The sequence below is a fragment of the Pan troglodytes genome, chromosome 19, assembly GCF_028858775.2.
Source record: "Pan troglodytes isolate AG18354 chromosome 19, NHGRI_mPanTro3-v2.0_pri, whole genome shotgun sequence".
In the NCBI taxonomy this organism is placed as follows: Eukaryota; Metazoa; Chordata; class Mammalia; order Primates; family Hominidae; genus Pan; species Pan troglodytes.
Window position 1 is genome coordinate 40,014,643 of NC_072417.2, and position 17,517 is coordinate 40,032,159.

At 48.1% G+C, this 17,517-nt stretch overlaps 1 protein-coding gene across 3 annotated transcripts in view; it reads right to left on the reverse strand.

The window, feature by feature from the left end:
- The window catches only part of KSR1 (kinase suppressor of ras 1), a 168,557-nt gene that overhangs the window by 59,369 nt on the left and 91,671 nt on the right, over nucleotides 1-17,517 (reverse strand). For all 3 annotated transcript variants that reach the window (XM_054670970.2, XM_054670971.2, XM_063799679.1), the window contains one exon: nucleotides 14,842-14,982. In XM_054670970.2, coding sequence (XP_054526945.1) covers nucleotides 14,842-14,982 — 141 coding nt within the window. Of the gene's footprint in view, nucleotides 1-14,841; nucleotides 14,983-17,517 lie in introns of those variants that run through there.

Genomic DNA, 17,517 nt, shown 5'->3' on the forward strand with positions numbered 1-17,517 from the left:
ACTAAGGTAGGGGGATTGCTTGAGGCCAAAAGATGGAGGATGCAGTGAGCCAAGATTGTGCCAATGCACTCCAGCCTGGGTGACAGGGTGAGATGCCATCTCAAAACTAAATAAATATAATTTCACGTAGTTTTTCCATCTCTATTTTATACTGAGGATAAAAGCACTGCCTCCTCATACAGTTACTGAGAGGAGTGAATGAGATTCCACATAAAGCTCACAGCTCAGTCCCAGGCACAATGGGAGTGCCTGCTAAAGAATTACAGCATAAATTCATAAATAAACTACAAAGAAAAAGAAAAAGAGAAGCCTAGCAAAGTTGGTTGACTGGAAGGAAATGCATCAAATGGTTTACAGTGTTTCCTTTGAGTAGTAAGATTACAGTGCAAACCATAATAAATGGTAGCTGTTACTGTTTTCTATAATTTCTATACTTTACACACTTTGAAAATAAACATATATGTAAATTACTGGATATTAAGAAAACACCTAAAAAGCTAACAGCCAATGGTTGTCTCTGAGTAGGGTTTTCTTTGCCTTTCTATTATTTTCTAAAATAAACATTGATTTCATAGTGAGAGAAATAACAAATGTTATTAAAAACAAAAACTGGAGGGTGGGCTCACCTACTGTAGTCTAGAAACATGATCTCTGCAGACCCTTCCTGCGGAGCTGCAAAGCCTCTGACAAATCATCTCTGAGGGAGGAAAAGTTTCTACACGTCTCTGCCTTCTGTTATCAGGGCTGTCTTTCCTCCAAGAACCCATTTCCTGAGCCTACTGTGGGTGGGGGAGGTGGGGGGGGGGGCGTCTTCCATCTTCTTAGCCCAGTGATTGGTTACAGTATGAACATGTGGTCAAAGCCAAGCCAATCAGAGCCTTCTCTGGGATTTTTCAGCTATTTTTCAGCCAAGGGAAACAGCCCTTCATGGACAAGCATGACTACAGTAGAAGGTAGTGAGGCTCAGCTGCCTGTGCTCTTCATACCTGCCATGCAGAGCAAGCCTGTCCCACAGGCACATCCTAATGGCATCACCTGAGCCCCTGCATCCAGACTTCCTTGGATTTGTATTGCCTAAACTGGTAAGTCTCTGTTTTAAGCCAACAGGTATCTGAACTTGCTTTGAAAAAAGTTCTAACTAGGAATAGAAGAATATAACTTCGATTAAGTAAGTACTTACTATGAGCCCTGGTGCCATGTCATTCTTCCATTTGTCCATCTATCCATCCCATCCAGTCAACAAATAGCTACTGAAGGCCAGGTGCGGGGGCTCACGCCTATAATCCCAACACTTTGGGAGGCCGAGGCAGGCAGATCATCTGAGGCTAGGGGTTCGAGACCAGCCTGGCCAACATGGTGAAACCCTGTCTTTACTAAAAATACAAAAAAATTAGCTGGGTGTGGTGACGGGTATCTGTAATCTCAGCTACTTGGGAGGCTGAGACAGGAGAATAGCTTGAACCTGGGAGGTGGAGGTAGCAGTGAGCCGAGATCGTGCCATTGCACTCCAGCCTCGGCAACAAGGTGAAATTCCATCTCAAAAAAAAAAAAAGGCTACCGAATACCAACTGTACAAATAAAAAAATAGCTAAAATACATAATTGAAGCTTGTGAATAAGTGCTAAAAGGAAAGAGCATGCTGAGATAAAGCGGCAGGTATAGCAGGCCTCTAAGCTTAGACAAGGTGGCCTCTCTGAAGAGCTGACCTCTAAGTCCCAGTCAGAGGATGAGATGGCACTAGCCACAAGGGTACAGCAACTTCCAGGCAGAGGAAACAGAACATACAAAGGCCCTGGGCTAAGACAGGAAACCATCTGATGCGTTCTTCTGCCAGTGGCAGAGTGAAGAAAGGCAGGAGATGACGTGGAAGAAGGTGGCAGATACTGAATACTTAAGGGGCCTCAAAGGTAGGTGAAGGGTTTGGATTTTGTGCTAAGCGTAACAAGACACTGACAGAATATTTAACTCAGAACTATCTAGCCAGGCTCGGTGGCTCGTGCCTGTAATCCCCACACTTTGGGAGGCCAAGTGGGAGGATCACTTGAAGCCAGGAGTTTGAGACCAGCTTGGGGCAACAGAGTGAGACCCAATCTCAACTAAAAAATAAAAACATAGCTGGGCACAGTGGTGCATACCTGTAGTCCTAGCTACTGGGGAGGAGGAGAATAGCTTGAGTCCGGGAGTTGAACGCTGCAGTGGGCCATGATTGCACCACTACACTCCAGCCTGGGCAGCAAGAAAACAGAAAAGGAAAATGGAAAGGAAAGGAAACAGGAAAGGAGAAAGGAAAAAGAGAAAGTAAGAAAGTAACATAACCGGATTTGCTAAAACAACTGTTAACTCACGAAGAATGAAATCAAGAGGGTAAAGAGTGGATATAGGGAGCGAATGGGGAAACTGCAACAGTCCGAGGACTAGTCAGGACCAGGGAGGTGGCAGTGATGGAAAAGAGATGCAAAAGGACTTGAGACCCATACTTGGACATAGAGCCAGTAGGATTTGCTAGCTGATTCCACGTGGGCATTGAGGAAGCACAATGAGTCAGAAACGACTCCCAGGTTTCCAGCAAGAGCAGCTAAGACAGTAAGCAGGCTCAGAGAAGTCAAGGGACCTGTCCAAGGTCACAATGCTGGCAAGTGGCAAAGGAAGAATTTTGTCAAAATTTTGTCTGCCTCCAAGGCCATTTACTTCCAGAGGTGACACTCAGACAATTTTGTTTCCCAATCCTGTGGCCTCCCCCAAAGGTACATAGCTAGGAGCAGGGGCCACTGAAATTTATGTGCTATTTTTTTAAAAGAAGGGTAATAAGAGATTGCTGCTTTATAATATTTAAAACAGTGCAGTGTTGACATAAATGTTTCCCAATGATATCTGGCCATAGTCAGATCTGTTCTAGAGCAATCTTGCCTTTGAGGTGGTCCTAGGAGGAGGAGGGAACACACACAAGCTGACCACTCAGGAGCCAGGTAGTCCCCAGAGGGGGCTCCGGCACACACTACACCAAAGCCATCTCATGGCAGGGCTATAGGCACACAGTCCTGCTCAAGTTCTGTGGCCGATAGAAGCCTGAGGCAGTTTTGGAGCCCTGGGATTCAGCAGGCCACCGGCAGCCACCTCGTCTTCACCCTCCCCAGAGATCCTTGTAACGCAACCTTCACTGGCCCAGGTGAGAGCTCCTGAGACGCCTTGGGCCAAGAGACCAAAATTCTTTGGATAATGTTATTTGAATCCAGTCATTCAACAAGAAAACCCACCACGTGCCAGGCACTGGGGATAGAGCTGTGAATGAAATAGCCAGGTCCCTGCCAACATGGTGCTTCTAGTCTAGTCAGTTTTCACTGGACTGGGCAGCCCAGAAATCCAAAGGATTGATCAAAAACACCAAGCAAGGCCGGGCCTGGTGGTTCATGCCTGTAATCCCAGCACTTTGGGAGGCCATGGCGGGCAGATCACTTGAGGACTAGAGTTCAAGACTAGCCTGGCCAACATGGAAAAAACCCGTCTCTACTAAAAATACAAAAATTAGCCGGGTGTGGTGGCATGTTCCTGTGGTCTCAGCTACTCAGGAGGCTGAGGCACAAGAATCACTTGAACCCGGGAGGTGGAGGTTGCAGTGAGCCAAGATTGCGTCACTCTACTCCAGCCTGGGCGACAGAGCGAGACCCTGCCACAAACAAACAACAGACAAACAAACAAACACCAAGCAGTACAGGACTAAGCAGGACATTCATGCTCATGATTTTTCAGATTTCATGAAACCAGGGGAACCCCCACCCTGAAAAGTGGGTACCTTTGGCTCAAGATCAGAAAAATTAATGACTTCATCTATTGGAGAAAGTGATGTCTGCCAGTTCCAGAAGGACAGGAACTCATGTTCAGTGGCTAGAACAGTGCCGAGCACACAACAGGTGCTAAATACACACTGAGTGAGTGAATAAATAACTGAATGGAAGTAGGACCTCAGCTCTGTACCTGACCATGCTTCATCCCTTCCCCGCTCCTTGGGGCCAGCAGTCAGCTACGCACCCTAGTTATTTGCAGACGTGTGCATCACACTAGCTGTAAGCATCCAGGACAGACTATTTTGCTCATCAATTAATCCTCTGTGATAATTAATCAAGGTACCAGGTAAAAGGTAAGTGATCAATGGGTGCATATGAGTAACGAGTGAATGTAAAGGAAAAGAAATGAGGGGGGAAGAGAGAGACACACGTGCACACACACAAAGGCAGGCAGTCAATTCATTTACACAACTACATATCATACAGTAGCCCCAGAACTGTGCTATTCTGGGTAAGATATTAGATGACAAAATTGTGTATGAGAAGGAAGTACAAGGACCTGGGTTTGAATCTTCATCCTGCCATCAGCTTGCAGGGGATCATCAGATCTCCCTGTCTCCTGTCCCAGGGATAAGGATGAAACAGGATGACATCTATACAATGCTGGCCTTGTAGCTTGCCCCTTCCTTCCATGCTCCAACTTCAGCTCCTCTCCTGACTGGCCAGGTGATACAGGCATGCCAGTCCACCACTTGCCGCCATTTCCCCATCCTAAGTGGAGAGCTGTGTGGCCCAGCCCCCATTGGGCTGGTACCAAGGCAGCCCTGTGCTGCTGGGCTGACACATTGGCACAGATCCCTCCAGGAGGCTGGGTGAGGGTGTGTGCTGCTTCCTGGGGAGGCTCCCAGTTGCCAAAGAGCAAGGTTGTAAGAACAGCTGGGCCTCTGGCTCTCAAAGAGAGAGTATGGGGCCGACAGGAGGAGGGGTGGGAAGGAGAGGCTAGGAATGAGGGCCATAGTCATGCCGACTCAAGCTGCACCCCAGGAGCCAAATGCGGGTTCGCTTTCCTGGTTAGGTCTCACACATCCTACTGCCTCATACAGCCTACATTCCTGGTGTCCACACAGAGCTCTGGCCACCCCCAGCCACTGGGAAACCAAAATGGTGGCAGGAGTCAGGCAGCTTTGTCCCCCATCTCTGGGAGAAGGCCTCATCTTAAACACAGGAACGCAAGGATAGAGGAGAGGGGAAAGAGAAACATGTCCAGTCAGGATCACAACAAAAATCCCCTTACCAGATCCGCCTGCATCTTCAGTTCAGGAACCACCAGCAGTAAGAGCTTATTCAGGGGAACCTGTGGCTTTCACCCTGGAATCCCAGACTCTGCAGCACCCACCTCTCCCAGCTAGAACTGCTCAGGCAGCGCTTGCCACTTCCTTTCAACAACTTCCAACCGGGAAATTGCTAAAGAAAAAAAAAATGGCTCCATGCCAGCAGGCTCTGAAATCATTTCCCCAGCTGCTGCCAGAATATGAAGCTGAGACTTTTAGATGTAACTTGTGGGACAGGGGGCAGCTTGAAACAGCCATAGTGTGCAAATCCAAATGACTGGGAAAGGGGCAGGGCCCCGCCTCTGAGCTCCCTCCCATCTCATTTCCTATCCCCGGCCCTTCCACCCTCCAGCCACGTGGGAGGCAGTGCTCCTCACCCCGTCACTATCAGCCCATTCCCATGTGAATGCAGCCTTCTTGCTAGTTTTACTTTCCTTTAAACAATTCTAATGTTCATTTGGAATTCCTCCCCCTCTCTCACACACACTTCCAATATCCCCCAAGAGGAGCCCCAACCCCTACACTGCACACAGGGAGAGCTGCAGGAATCCACCATGGCTCCCCGCCAGCCTCCTCACAGACTCCTCCTCACGCGCTTCACAAGCGCTCTGATTTCCTCATCCTCAGGGTCTCTGCAGATATTCTTCCCTCCGCCTGGTGTGCTCTTGCCTTCCCGGACATCCGTCTTTCCCTGACTACCCAGGATGAGTTGGCCCGCTGGCTCCAACAGATCCCATCCCAGAGCCATCAGGGCATCTGGGGCTCTCACTTCCTGTTTCACCCCAGTCTGTGCGCTCCTGGGGCAGAGGAAGGTGTCTTCAGCATCCCAGCTCTCACCACAGGGCCCTGGTCAATGCAGTCATAGCCAGATGTCTATTCAAATTAAAATTCATTACGATAAAACAAAACGCGAATTTCAGTTTCTCAGCTGCATTATACACATTTCAAGTGTCCCCAAGCCACATATGGCTAAGGGCTGCCACACTGAATGGACAATACAGAAGGTTTTGAACAGCGCTGCTCTAGAGGAAGATCTAGTGGTTGGGCAAACACATGCAGGCATTGCCCAAGTTCTGTCTCCAACATCTACAGACAGGGAAGAGACGAGGAACCAAAGGTCAGGCATGCAGCGCCGCAGCAGGCTCGGAGCCGCAGAGGGCTGGCATCTGACTCAGGTGGGAACAGAAAGAAACCCACGCAGGGCCACCTCAGCCACACCAGGAACCTGGAAATGCAGCTGCCGTACTGTGTGACCACATCCATGTCTATCCCCTCTCTTCCTCTAGTAGAAAAGGCATTATTTCCTGGAAACTTTAAGACCGCAAACACTATCCAACCAAAAGACAAAATCTGAAATGGTATTTAGATAACCCTGCAGGGATGGCCCTTAGGAAAACAATATGGAAAAGGAAGGAGGAGATTCCACACACAGATGGCTGCACACACAAACGATCCACGTATGTTTTCCTAAGGGAAAAATCAAAGTCCTAGTCATGAAGCCACGAAGAGTCAAGGTCAGCAGAGAACTCAAAGCGACTGAAGGGACAAATCCCACCACACAAAGTTCCCCCAGGAAGCCTCAGGGGGCAGCCCTGGGCAGATCATCTTCAGGCACTGACTGCACAGATGCTGGGGTCCTTCAGCACTATCAGGTTAGCAAAAGGAAACAGACAGACTTCACGGATTTTGTTCCCTTCCAAAGAAAAAAAAAAAAAAAACAAAACAGAAAGACAGACAGACAGACAAATATTGAAAGAGTCCTGTTTTCAAGTCTGGCATCCCTGACCTCTATCCTGCAGTGACTTTGGTACATTCCTTCACCCAGTAAGTATTTGCCAGGGCCTCCATGTGCCAGGCATTACAGCTGGGCACCTGGCCTCTTCTGGGCACGGGCTCTCATCTTCGTTCAGGTGCTGAGTCACCTGAACCACCAAGTTGCCTGATGTCACTGTGTGCGCATGTATGTGAGCAGGTGGGTATCCCTCAGACACAGGCATTCATATCATACCTTGATGAAACTGTATCTCTTACTACTCTACTGTTAAAGAAGGATAACATGAATTTTTATGGATAACACAGATGACGTTAAGACTGCAAACCTGCAAAATGATATCTATCATATGATCCCATTTCAGCAAACAAAAAAAAAAAAGAGAGAGAGAAGGGAGTAAATTTGCACGTCATTTTAAGTGACTGTAAAATGCGTGAAGAGGTCTGGCAGGTGCACCCACCGACCTGTTAACAAGGTGTTACCCCCGCGAAGTGGAAGAGGAGGACCTTTGCTTGCTTTCTAACACTTCTGTACTTGCTTGGTGTTGAAAAATTTAAAACTCCCATCTCTCAGTAACAATGGATAGCTGATCACATCTTGTGTGGGCTAAAGGAAAAAAAATGGGTGAAGACACACAAGGAAGCTTTGTGTGTCAAAATCCATGGAAGAAAAGCCTGACTCGGGGGCACAGAATACAGGAGTAAAAACATCGCCCCATGATCTGTGCGGCAGAGCTCCAACTGCTGCACACAAACATTACATAGGAGCCAGTGGGAAAAGCACATGATGAAATACCTCGAAGAGAGCATGGTATACAACTTACAGGAGGGCAGACACATCTGAGAGGCAAGGCAAAGCCACCATCTGGAGGGTTCAGGGGAAGGTGCCACTCCACGTGGTCTCTCCGAACCACCTCACCTGACAGAACTCCTTCTACTCTAGGCTTCTTTACTGTCCAGAAGCAGCAGCCATCTGAGGAAAGGACTTAAAAGGTCACTTAATCTGTCATTTCTCATATGGATAAACTGAGGCCCAGAGAGATGAAGTCACTTGCCCATGATCTCACATTGTGTAAAAGGCAGATAGGCCCATTCTAGATACCCATAGGATCTCAGGTCCTGCCTGGGTCAACCATGGCCACGGCCATGCAGGTCCATCCTGCTTCCACTGGACAGTGGTTCTGGGAGGCAGGGTTACCTCCCTGCAGTGCCCACCACAGTGGGCACCAGCAGCCAAGTGAGCGTGCTATGTCTAATTCTTGCCTGGAAAGAGGGGACAGATGCCATGACTTTCTGGCCTCCGCTATCCCCCCAGGACTCCTCCTGATGCTGGTGGTGTCTTTTGGTCCAACCTCTCTCACACGTACAGGGAACCATTCCTTCAGGGTGCCAATCTCTGCAGTCTGAGCTACCTTGGAGGAGACTTCTCTCCAGGCCAAACTTCAGGGTCAGGCAGAGAGGGGTCTAGCTCTAATATCCTCCAAGCCAGACCAGCTGCCCCACAGAAATCCCCAAGGACCTATCCCCACCCCCTGGGCCAGGTTTCTGGAGATCTTGTTGGGTTTTAGGTCCCTCCCGAAGCTTGACAAAGGGAAGTCCCTTTCCCCGCAGACCTGGATCGGGCTGTCCCATGGGGGCACTGGCAGGACCTTGGCACTCCTCCCCCTCCGTGTGAGCCAAGCTGTCCTGTTGGCCCTTTGGGGGCTCTCTAGTTTCCTAAACAACAGGAGGGCTAAGGCACTAAGTCAGGACAGCCAGGGAGAAAATACAACTTTGCTTCTAGCCTCCAAGGCACCAGGCCAGTCTGGACATAGCAGAGGCCACACCAACCCATGAAGGCCTGGGCACCCTAGAGGGATTCCTGAGGCAGGACTAGGGCAGGCTGGAATCTGGGCCCTGCACCACACTGACCATTCAACACACCCAGGGACCCTGTTCCCTCCTCTGACTCTGAGTCTTCTTCTGTGGGCATGGCCCTATGCAATTTCTTAGGAAACATACAGGGACAGGAACAGGGATGAGCTGGGGGTCTTAACTACCGCCCAGCCAAGTACAAGTTTAGAAAAGGTATATGTGCAGTTTACTGTCTGGTCCAGGTACACCTGGAATGAGAGTCTCATTAAAAAGTTGAGCAGGCCAGGCACGGTGGCTCATGTCTGTAATTCCAGGACTTTGGGAGGCTGAGGCAGGAGGATCACTTGAGCCCAGGAGTTCAAGATCAGTCTGGGCAACATAGAGAGATCCTGTGTCTACAAAAAAATTAAAATATATATATAGCCAGGTGCAGTGGTGCGCACATCTGCAGTGCCAGCTACTTGGGAAGTGAGGCGGGAGGATCGCTTGAGCCCAGGACATTGAGGCTGCAATGAGCGAGGATCACATCACTGCACTCCAGCCTGGGCAACAGAGCGAGACCCTGTCTCAAAATATATAAATAAATAAATAACCGTTGAAGAAAAAGACTGTTTTTATTGTATTTTAAAAGACACTTTGGAAACATTCACTAAAATCCAGCCTAGCAAGTTCACTTCTAGGTTTTTTTCCCTGTAGAAATACACAGGTGCACAAAGATGTTCTTGGTAGCAGTGTTTGTAACCATGGAAATACAGGTCTTTAAGGGGAAAGAGCAGGTTCCTGAACCAAATGTCTGGCCTGATCTCATGTGTACAAAAGAGACAACACGCAGAGGAATGTGAGGGCTAGAAAATGTTCAGAAAGATGAGCAGGCTTCAGGGAAATGGGATGCAGCAATTTTCTTTCACTTTATCTCCTTTGTTTCATTTTACCCCCTACAATAAACACATCTCTTCTAATAAAACCAATGGTTCATTTGAGAAGATGAAAACGTTCCAGTGGTGACAGTCACAAAACAGTGTGAATGTATTTAATGTCATTGAACTGTAAACTTAGAAATGATTAAAATGGTAAATTACGTTATATGTATTTCACCACAGTTTTAAAAAATAAAAATAATAAAATCAAAACAAAGCAGAGCGAATAACTCACCAGGCTCCCTGGGGAAATAACTGATTCTAGAAGTGGGGTTAGTAAAAAACAGAGGGGGCTGAAGCATACTGTAGTGTCAGAAAGCAAAGGAAGTGCTACACACGGAAGTGCTACACACACACACACACACACACACACACACACACACACGCCAAACAAAACTGAAGGATGGGGAATGTCACAGGATGCAGGAACAAACCTGCAAGAACTCCCAATGGCCAAAGCTGGAAGAACTTGAGAAACAAAATAAATCATGTAGTATTGGATTAGAACCCAATGTGTAAAAGAAAAAGACATGAGCCTATACTGATATAAATGACTGAATGAATAAATAAATGGAGGAGAAAAGACAACTCTTTCCTACAGAAAAGTTCCAAATAATCTGTGTAGATATACCCCCAGAGGAGATGGAGCTTAACCCACCTACCCCCCATACCCCCCAATCCTAAGGGAGGGCTCACTTCCAAAAAACAAAGTAGTGTCAACGTCTTGAAATTAAGGGAAGACTGAGAAACTGTCACAGAGCAGAGGAAACTGGGGAGACATGATAAACCAAAATAATGTAAACCATGCGGTGCCCTGGATTGATCCTAGAAAAGAGAGAGGACAGTAAAGGAAAAACTGGTGAAACCTACATAGTCTGGAGTTGCGTTCATTGTAATATACCAGTGTCATTTCCTCAGTTTTGACAAAGGCACTGTGGTCACGACAACGTTCATGATGGGGAAACTGGGTGAGGGGTACATACGAGAACTCTCTTTACATCCCTGCAACTTTTCTGTAAATCTAAAATTATTCCGAAGTAAAAAGTTTATTTAAGAAGATAAACAATGGTTTAGAACAGTGGTCCCCAACCTTTTTGGCACCAGGAACTGGTTTCATGGAAGATAATTTTTCCAGGGACAGGGAGCGGGGATGGTTTCCAGAGGATTAAAGTGCATTACATTTATCATGCACTTTATTCTATTACATTGTAATATATAATGAAATAATTATACAACTCACCATAATGTAGAATCAGTGAGAGCCCTGAGCTTGTTTTCCTGCAACTAGACAGTCCAATCTGGGGGTGATGGGAGACGGTGACAGATCATCAGGCATTAGATTCTCACAAGGAGCACATAACCTAGATCCCTCGCGTGTGCAGTTCACAACAGGGTTTGTGCTCCTGTGAGAATCTAATGCTGCTGCTGATCTGACAGCTGGCGGAACTCAGGCGGTAATGCGAGCAATGGGGAGCAACTGTAAACACGTTCCTCCTGCTGTGTGGCCCAGTTCCTAAGAGGCCAAGTGGACCGGTACCTGTCAGTGGCCTGGGGGATGGGTCCCCTGTTTTAGATGACAACCCACGTATGCCTAGTGTTCCATTGTTGGAATGCTAAGCACATGGGAGTTATTTATATCCTACTGCTCAAGGTCATTGCCAAGGTCTGACTGCAAAAATTAAAAAAAACTGCAACCTCTGGCATAAATGGGTTAAGAAGTCAAAAGATTCTCTGACAGACATGGGTTTTTAATGCATGACAGACATGGGTTTGGAACTTTGGCTTCTGAATACTGCACCTATTTTTGATGGGCAGAACTTACAGAGCCAATTCCCACTGAAAGCACACAGAATCCATCAGGGCCAGGGTAGGGGTCAGGGGCAGCAGTGGGTATCGAGTCAGAGTCCAAAGAACTGTCTGGGTTAAGAAACAGAATAAAATAGACCCACACCCCTGGGGCCAGCCCTTGCAGCTGAAGCCCTGGAGAGCTGCTCTAACTCAGGGTTCCCCCATCACTAGGCTTCCACACATGTACAAGGAGAAACTCTCAGAGGTAGAACTGAACCAAGGTAGCCCTCTCCCCAGTCTGTAGGAGCTGAAGCTGGGTTTACTAAAGGAAATAGCCTTTTCTTTCTAGGCTTTAGAATACTCTGGCTATAGCCCAGGAACTGACATGAGATTTGGGAGGAAGAAAAAGAGAAATCTTGAGAAGGGGTTTCTGGAGAGTCTGGGGAAGATGGAATGACAGCAGCTAATGGTTCCTTGTGGTTCTTAAAGCCCAGGAAGAAAGCTGCCAGGCCCAGGTACCTCCAGCAGGCTCCTGCAGCCCAGTCTGCCCTCCTGCTCCCCATCCACTCCAGCCTCACTTCCTCCTGGCCCTGCTGGTGAGGACACCCTTGGTACCAATTGGGGGGACGGAAGGAGGACACTTGGCCCAGCTCTGTCAGGCTGGTGTGCCGCCCTCTCTGTCCTAAGCCCTGGGTTGACCCCCGCTATCTCTCTTGATTCAGAAAACTGCCTCTAGTCAGCCATTCCCAGCCTTCCTTCACTCCCCAGGAGGCTGTTGAGAGCTGCCGTGTGTGCAGGCCTCTCTGGTTGCCTCTGCTGGGTCTGGCTCTCACCTGGGATTAACAGCAGCTGAGGGTAAGAGAGAGGTGGGAAATTGTTAATTTTTCCTCCTCCACCCCCGCACTTGACTTTCACAACTGCCTGTGCCAGCAAGCAGCACATGGGTGATTCCCATTTCACAAAAGGAGGAGACTGAAGCTTTGGAAGGTGAAAGGGCTTGGCCAGGTGCCTGAATCCAGGCATTCCAAGAAGAAGGAGAGAGAAGTGGTTGAGACGGAGGACTCACAGTCAGGTGTGGAGGGGCATCCGGCTCTACTCCTCTGTGGCTCTAGGACCCTGGTGAGTTTCTATACCCACTGAGTGCTAGCTTCCTCAACTGTGAGGTGGAGAAAATGGTCTCTATTAAGTAGGGTGTTGGGATAATTAAACAACACATCAGTGTACCCATCATGACATGCCAGATGTGCTATGTGTCAACTTTGAAGCAAAAGAACCCAGAGGCTCTCAGGGGCCCCAGGACCCCACTGTGGCCACCAGTGCAGCTCAATAACCAGAGAGCAGAGGCCTCCCAGGAAAGGGCTGCTCAGGCTCCTGGCAGCACAAGCCCTTCATGAATGAAAAGGACGTTGGCATGGGAAGAGGGGAGTGCTACTGCATCCAAGAAATCTTTGGGTCACTTGCCCTAGCCTTCCTGGAGAGGGCCATCTCCCCTGGGGGCACCAACTCTCCCAGGGCTCATGGCAGGTGACTCATGGAGGTGACTCATGGCAGCAGGCATAGCTGGGAAGGGGGTTCTTTGGGGCTATGATCCCTACACTGGCCTCTCTTGCCGGACTTAACTGAAAGCCAGAGCTAAGAGTAACCTGTGTCACCACCCACTTGGGGCCAAACCCTGGGCTATTGGAGACATCTACCATGTCATGATGAAATCTACTTATTCAGTAAATAAATAGGTATTTATTTTTATATCTGTCGCAACCAAGCAACTGCCATATTGGGCCCAACACTCAATGGGGATTTTGTGGCAAACAAACCCAAACAGCAAGGCCGTGTCTCATGGTGCTCGCATCCCAGGGGGAGCAGACAGACCACAGACAACAAATCGGTTAGGTCACTCCAGAAAGTGGTCAGTGTCATTGAGAAAATAAACTCAGGTGCGCAGGCGAGAATGATGGGCAGGGGATGATCTTTAGATCACATCACCAGGGACGACTGCCTGGAGGCGGTGACAACACTCAACACCAGAAAAATATTCACGGGATGAGTCATGGGCAGAGCACTCCAGGGAAGTGGGGAGCAAGTGCAAAGGTTAGAGTCTACCGAGCAAAGGAGAAGGTGAGCAAACAGAGGCGAGAGAGGCCAGATCAAGGAAGGCATCTGGCGTTTATCCTGAAGGAAACAGGAAGCACTGAAAAAGGATGGGATCTAAGTCACCTTTCTAGGTGAGCACCCTGGCTGCTGGGTGGAAAATGGAATGCAAGGGGCGAGGTGCCACTGCAGAGATTCTGCAGGAGGTGACAGCGGCCTGGACCGTGGTGCTGGAGGTAGGGAGGGAGAGAGGCAGGCGGGTCTGCAGTGTGCCTTGGGGGAGAGCCACAGGGCCTTGCCCACACAGGTAAGAGCAAGGGAAGAAGTTATAGCACATTTTAATTTGGACTAGCCATGTTCTAAATGCTTGATAATCATGAGGCTTGTGACTACCTTACAGGACAGTCCAGATAGAAATTTTTAAAAGATTTCCATATTGGGGAGAGGAAGGAAAAAAAAAAGACCTTAATGATCATAGATTTTCTGAGTGTTAGGAGTATGTATGTGATTTCTTTCCTTCTCTGTTTCCAAAGTATCTATATATAATGAATTCATGCTACTTTTTACACAGCAGCAAAAGCCAATATTTTTAATTTTAGGATAGAAGTAGGGGATTTATGAGATCTGACTGGGTGAACCATGCCTGCCAAGTAGGACTAATCCGCACTCCATGAGAGCTGACCTGCACCCCTGGCACCTGGCACAGTACACACTCCGAGTATGCTGGTTGGTTAGTTGGCTGGCTGGCAGGTGGGTAGGCTGCACAGACAGGAAGAGAGAACAATGGAAGGAAGACAGCATATTGTAGCAGTCAGAAGATTAAACTAAATTCAGACTCTTATTTCCAAATTCCAAGCTATCATTTACTAGCTGTGTGATTTTAAACAACTTACTTAACCATTCTGTGCTTTAATTTCCTCGAGTATAAAATGGCAACAATGACAGTAATTTCCTTATAGGAGTTCATGACAAGTGAGATTATCTATCTTACAAAACACAGAAACATTTAACACAGTGTCTGCCACACAGCCAATGCTTCCAGATATGTTGGCTGTTGTAAGTATGATGAACAAATCAATGCCCAGCGTGGGGCTGCCCTAGTTCATCGGGCAATAGCATCCAGGGCACTTGTTGGAGCCACATGTACCCTGGATCCCTCCTGGCGCTGCTGTCCCTCCCCATCCTCCTTCTCAAGACTAGAGAGCATCAACCCTTAGTCTTAGCCACGGGGAAGCTAGCCCTCGGGTTTGTGTGTGTTCCCTCTGCTTGGCCCCTCATGCCTATCCCTATGCTGAGACCCAGCTTGCATACCTGCACCACCTCCGGCCTCACGTTGAAAGTGTACAGCCAGTCGCTGAAGCGGGGGTAGCTGTTGAGCTCTGGGGTCCTCTCACCGGGAGCCACGCTCAGCTTGCACTGCCTCTGCTTACAAATGTAACGGACCAGCTTCGCCTGCAGAAAGTCCAAAAAAGAAAAGCCTGTGTTCATCTGCAGCCCAACCATATGGCAGGCCCAAGCACACTACAGAGGAGCTCAGGCAGACACAAGCAATGTGATGAGGGAAGGGGCTGGCTCTCCTCTCTGCTGTTTGCAGGGGAGGGGAAAGGGTGGAGAAGGGTCTGGGAGAACAGGCAGAGGCTGGTGGCCACCCATGAGCCCCCTGCCCTACCCAAGGTGGCTGACACTGCCCACCTCAGGACATGAGCGTCATGGGCAACACTGGTCAGAACAGAGAGCTGGGTTAAATATAAGGCAGCCTTCCTACCAGCCTGGCCAACGTGGCAAAACCCTGTCTCTACCAGAAATACAATAATTAGCCAAGCATGGTGGCGCATGCCTGTAGTCCTAGCTACTTGGGAGGCTAAGGTGGGAGGATCGCTTGAGCCCAGGAGGTCAAGGCTGCAGTGAGCCATCATCACACCGCCGTACTCCAGCCCGGGTGACAGAACAAGACCCTGTCTCGGGAAAAAAAGAAGGCTTTCCTGCCAGGGTGGGGTCAGGGAGTTGGTAATTGCTAATATGGAAGACCTGCTGGTTTGGGGAGAATGGGTAACCTCCCACCTAGGATGCTTCCAGCGAAGAATCCAACTGCCTGGGTTGGGATCCAAGGGCTCAGTCACGCACTAGCTCTGTGACCTTGGACAAGTTACTTAACCCCCTATAAAAGTCTCCATCTTGTCATAGGTCTCCATCTTGTCCTCCAGAAAAATGGGGATAATAGAAGCTGACTCTCAGAGAGACGGAAGAAATGACGCATTTGGCACGTGGTGAGCACCACAAGTGTAGCCATGACCACTGAGCAGCAGCAGTATTGGCCAGGGTCCTGGACTCGGATTCCCAGTAGGCTTTCAGGGATCCACACCCTGAAATGTATGCAAATTTCAGATATGCAAGTCTGTGTATTTTCTAGAGTTATTGTCCAAAGCTTTCAAAAGACTCGCAAATGGCTAAAACTTCAAATAAGCTTACACAAGGACAGCCTGACTTGGGTAAACCCGACAAACACTGGGCCCTGGCTGGGTGCCCAGCATTGGACTGGGGAACACGGGATACAGAGAAGCACAAGGAGGGCATGGCCCAGGTCTGACGAAAAATAAGGGACTCGCATTCCCAACAGAGGCCAGTTAGGCTCGACAGATGGAAACGAGCTCACTGCCAGAAGACCAGGGAGCTGCCTGGCTTGGCTACGGCCAAGTGACCCAGGGACCCAGGGAGAGCTCCTGAAATGTTGCTAAGACTCTGGTGGCCTCCTAATGGTGACTTCCAAGTGTCCCCCCAAAATAAGTACCACCTTCACAGTCTCTTACAGGAACCTGTCTTCTGGAGACACTTCTCAACCCTGCTGTCCCTCATGGTTGTGGCGTTAATTCATTCCTTTTCCTTTCATCTGTAAATATAGGTTGTGCATTTCGAATCCAAAAACCCAAAATCCGAAACGCTTCCAAACACCCAGAAGCTGAACCTCTCCAAAATCTAAAACATTTTGAGCACTGACATGATGCTCCAAAGAAATGCTCACTGGAGCATTGTGGATTTTGAACTTTTGGGTTTGGGATGCTTAGCCATTAAGTATAATACAAATATTCCAGAATTCTAAAAAATCCAAAATCCAAAACACTTTGGACCTCAAGCATTTCAAACAAGGGATACTCAGCCTGTATCTCACTATATTTTTCTTTTTTTTTTGAGATGGTCACCAAGGCTGGCAGGCTGGGGTGCAGTGGCACGATCTTGGCTCACTGCAACCTCCGCCTCCTGGGTTTAAGTGATTCTTGTGCCTCAGCTTCCCAAGTAGTTGGAACTATAGGCGCATGCCACCATAAAGGGCTAGTTTTTGTATTTTTAGTAGAGACGGGTTTTTGCCATGTTGGACAGGCTGGTCTCCAACTTCTGACCTCAGATGATCTGCCCACTTCTGCCTCCCAAAGTGTTGGGATTACAGGCATGAGCCAGCACTTTCGGAGGCTAAGGTGGGCAGATCACTTGATCTGAGTATAAAACAAAACACTTAGGATCACTGCACCGGGACCTTAGTACATTTTTCTAAAGAGCAAGGACTCTTGTTAACAGAGTCACAATATTTTACAAAGAAAAAAATGATGAATTAATAATTTTTAATTTCAAATATCTAGAAAGGCTCCAAATTTTCAATTAGAATAAAAGCTTATAACCAGTTTGGGGCCGTAGACCCTTTTGGAAACCTAGGGAGGCCCATGATCTCTTTCAAAGAACAATACTTTCATTTATTTCTTTTTTTATCTTTATCTTTTTTTTTTTTTTTTTTTTTGAGATGGGGTCTCACTATGTTGCCTAGGCTGGTCTTGAACTCCTGGGCTCAAGCAATCCTCCCACCTCAGCCTCTCAAAGTCCTGGGATTACAGGCGTGAGTCATCGCACCTGGATAGAACAATACTTTGAAATGTATAAAACGACACACTTAGAATTACAAAGGAAATCAATTCTATTTAAACACATTTATCAAATTAC